This window comes from Odontomachus brunneus, unplaced genomic scaffold, assembly GCF_010583005.1.
Source record: "Odontomachus brunneus isolate Ranch 3 - 2012 unplaced genomic scaffold, Obru_v1 Obru_scaffold_010, whole genome shotgun sequence".
Lineage (NCBI taxonomy): Eukaryota > Metazoa > Arthropoda > Insecta > Hymenoptera > Formicidae > Odontomachus > Odontomachus brunneus.
In genome coordinates this window covers 2374539-2377140 of record NW_022639460.1, presented here as the reverse complement: position 1 = coordinate 2377140, position 2602 = coordinate 2374539, and the positions used below count along the sequence as shown (strand labels likewise).

Genomic DNA, 2602 nt, shown 5'->3' with positions numbered 1-2602 from the left:
ATATATATATATATATATATATATATATATATATATATATATATGTATATATATATATACACATATGTATATTTTTTTTATATATGTAATTATATACATTTTATATATATATATATATATATATATATATATATATTATATATATAATTTTACATATATATATAAAATTAAAAATTTTTTTTAGTAATACGAATTCTTTTAAAAAATTTTCAGGACGACAATTACTTGTGGAAAGTGTTGCTGATTAAGTCCCGCAAAGGTCTGTTGGTGTTGCACCCTATTTTGTTCTTCTCGTTCTCTCTGTTGTTGTTGTTGCTGCTGCTGCTGTTGTTGTTGCTGCTGTTGCTGCTGCTGGAATATCCTCTGCTGTTGTATCTGCATCTCGTTCTCCATAAGTTCGGCTAATGCCTTCTGCGTCTCGTGGAAAGGATCGAAGCCTAGATCATCGTCCGCTTTCACATCTGAACCCGTATCACGATGATTCCGAACCTCCTCTAACGTGGCGTGTCCATTTTGCTTTATGTATTCGCAATTCTCTTGATTTTGTTGCGCCTTAGGAACGTTATACATACAATATATTAGCGAGATGAGAAAAAAGGTATAGAGTTCTTAGTGAAAGAATGAATGCTCAAAGCCGCTTCTTGTGTTCAATACGTTAAACGCATTTTGCAAAATTCGATAATATCCTTCTTACTCCGCTCACCTGCATATTAAGCCTTTGCTGTAGCGAATTTTGTTGAAAGTCTGCCATGAATTTAGACGCGGGTGAATTTGCGAGCAAATTAGTGAAGGTACCAGACGGTTCTGTGAGCGTGGCGGTATACGGTGCAGGTATGTAAACTTCCTCATCTACAAAACCTTCAGAATTGAACGTTACTCTGGGTGAATCAGAGGGGCTGGATTTCGGCAAAATATGGTTGGCTCGGGTAGATTCGGTCTGGAAACCGAAAGCCGCTTGCCAATCTTCACTGGAATGGACTGACGGCAACGAGTCTGGTATCGCAGCCACTCCCGTGCTCGTCCAATCCAGATGCGCGTTCGCTATATATCGAATTATAATTTATCATTCTTTCACGCATATATATCTTAAATTTTGTAAGCGTCAGACGCCCAAAATTAGAGAGCCCTCTCTCTCTCTTTCTAGATTGATCCTACAAAAGTTCTGGATGAACAACTCGTTGGCGATCCTCTCGTTTAAAGTAAAACAACGTAAGTACAGTTGAACGTGACAGAAGGTGTTAACATAGCGACGGTATCTGTGCAGAAAAAAAATGTAGAAGAGCTTGTACATGCCTGCGAGGGAGTTGGGTGGCATTGAGCTGGTGGTAGAGATTTTCTGAAAGCTATTCGAACTGAAGAAACTGTTATTGTCCGCCTGAAAGATCGATCGGTGGTTGTGTTGCATTTGAGATCCATTGTGTAGTCCTGGTGGTGGCTGCTGATTGGCACCTTGTGACGAATTTGTGCTAGCTGGAGACGAACCTAAAGACGACACGCAAAAATCTCTACACTACACGACGTGGCAGAGTTGTTGTCACCACTACTCTTATAATGCCAGAATAAACAGTTATTTGAGCTACTTCTTTCGACAAATATGTATGCTACTAGTACTCGCACACGTTGCAATCACATAAATCGAACAGTCTACACACGATCTATACACTTTAATAGAGTAACAGAAATGTCCGATTAAAAGCATCGAGCACAGAATATAACACGATCGCGCGAACAATTTCGAAGAACATCATGTATACCGATCGTTAAAGTTATCGAACAATTCATACGTGTGTCCATGCCAGCACTTGCTTCATCGTAATCTGTATAAGAAGGAGTAAAGTTAAGTGTGTACACAAAAACACAAAAAACGGCTATTACTGTTTTATTTTCAAGTATTCTCTTTATTTTGGCATATATATATATATATGTATATATCGCTATATCAATCGATCGCTATTTCTACAGTATAGAAATATAGTAATAAAACACTTTAGCTCATTGGCATACTATGTACATCATTTGGATTTGTTCGTTATTAAGTGTTGCATTTAAACTACGTGACATTCATCCAACACAAAGAGAGTAGATACACTTTCTTTCTATTGCTTGTAACGCGTCGTACAAACATTGTAACTGACATTTTGCCATATCACAATTGTTCAATTTCAGTTGTCAGATATATTAGTATAATGAACACGATCTCTGTTCTGGTTTTCATTAACTTTTCATAAATTAAATTAAATTAATAAAGCTATGTTATTATTTTAATTTAATTATTCAAGAAACTTAATTTATCCAATTTTTTTATCCAATTTAATTGAAGTAATCAATTAATTCAGATGAAAGTTAATTTGGATCGAAAAGTACAGAAGTAACTTGTAAATGCCGTTTACATCGTCTTTGCCTTAACGGATTTATCATTCTCGCATTGAGTAAAGTGACATTCCTTAGAACAAAGTAAACGAGAAAGAAGAAAAATGATTGTAGAAACACATTAATGGAAGTGTTAGTCAAGAGTATAAACGTAATATACGTGAATATATATATATATATATATATATATATATATATATATATATATATATATATATATATATATATATAC

General features: G+C 34.9%; 1 protein-coding gene across 11 annotated transcripts in view; it reads right to left on the bottom strand.

Moving 5' to 3' along the window:
* The window catches only part of LOC116840434 (alpha-protein kinase 1), a 14196-nt gene that overhangs the window by 4711 nt on the left and 6883 nt on the right, over positions 1-2602 (bottom strand). For 10 of the 11 annotated variants that reach the window (XM_032807113.1, XM_032807122.1, XM_032807123.1 and 7 more), the window contains exons 9-11: positions 1294-1482; positions 704-1041; positions 226-552 (exon numbers count right to left, since the gene is read on the bottom strand). In XM_032807113.1, the coding sequence (XP_032663004.1) occupies positions 226-552; positions 704-1041; positions 1294-1482 (854 nt within the window). The remainder of the gene's footprint in view (positions 1-225; positions 553-703; positions 1042-1293; positions 1483-2602) is intronic. The other variant, XM_032807124.1, reaches the window with a different exon arrangement.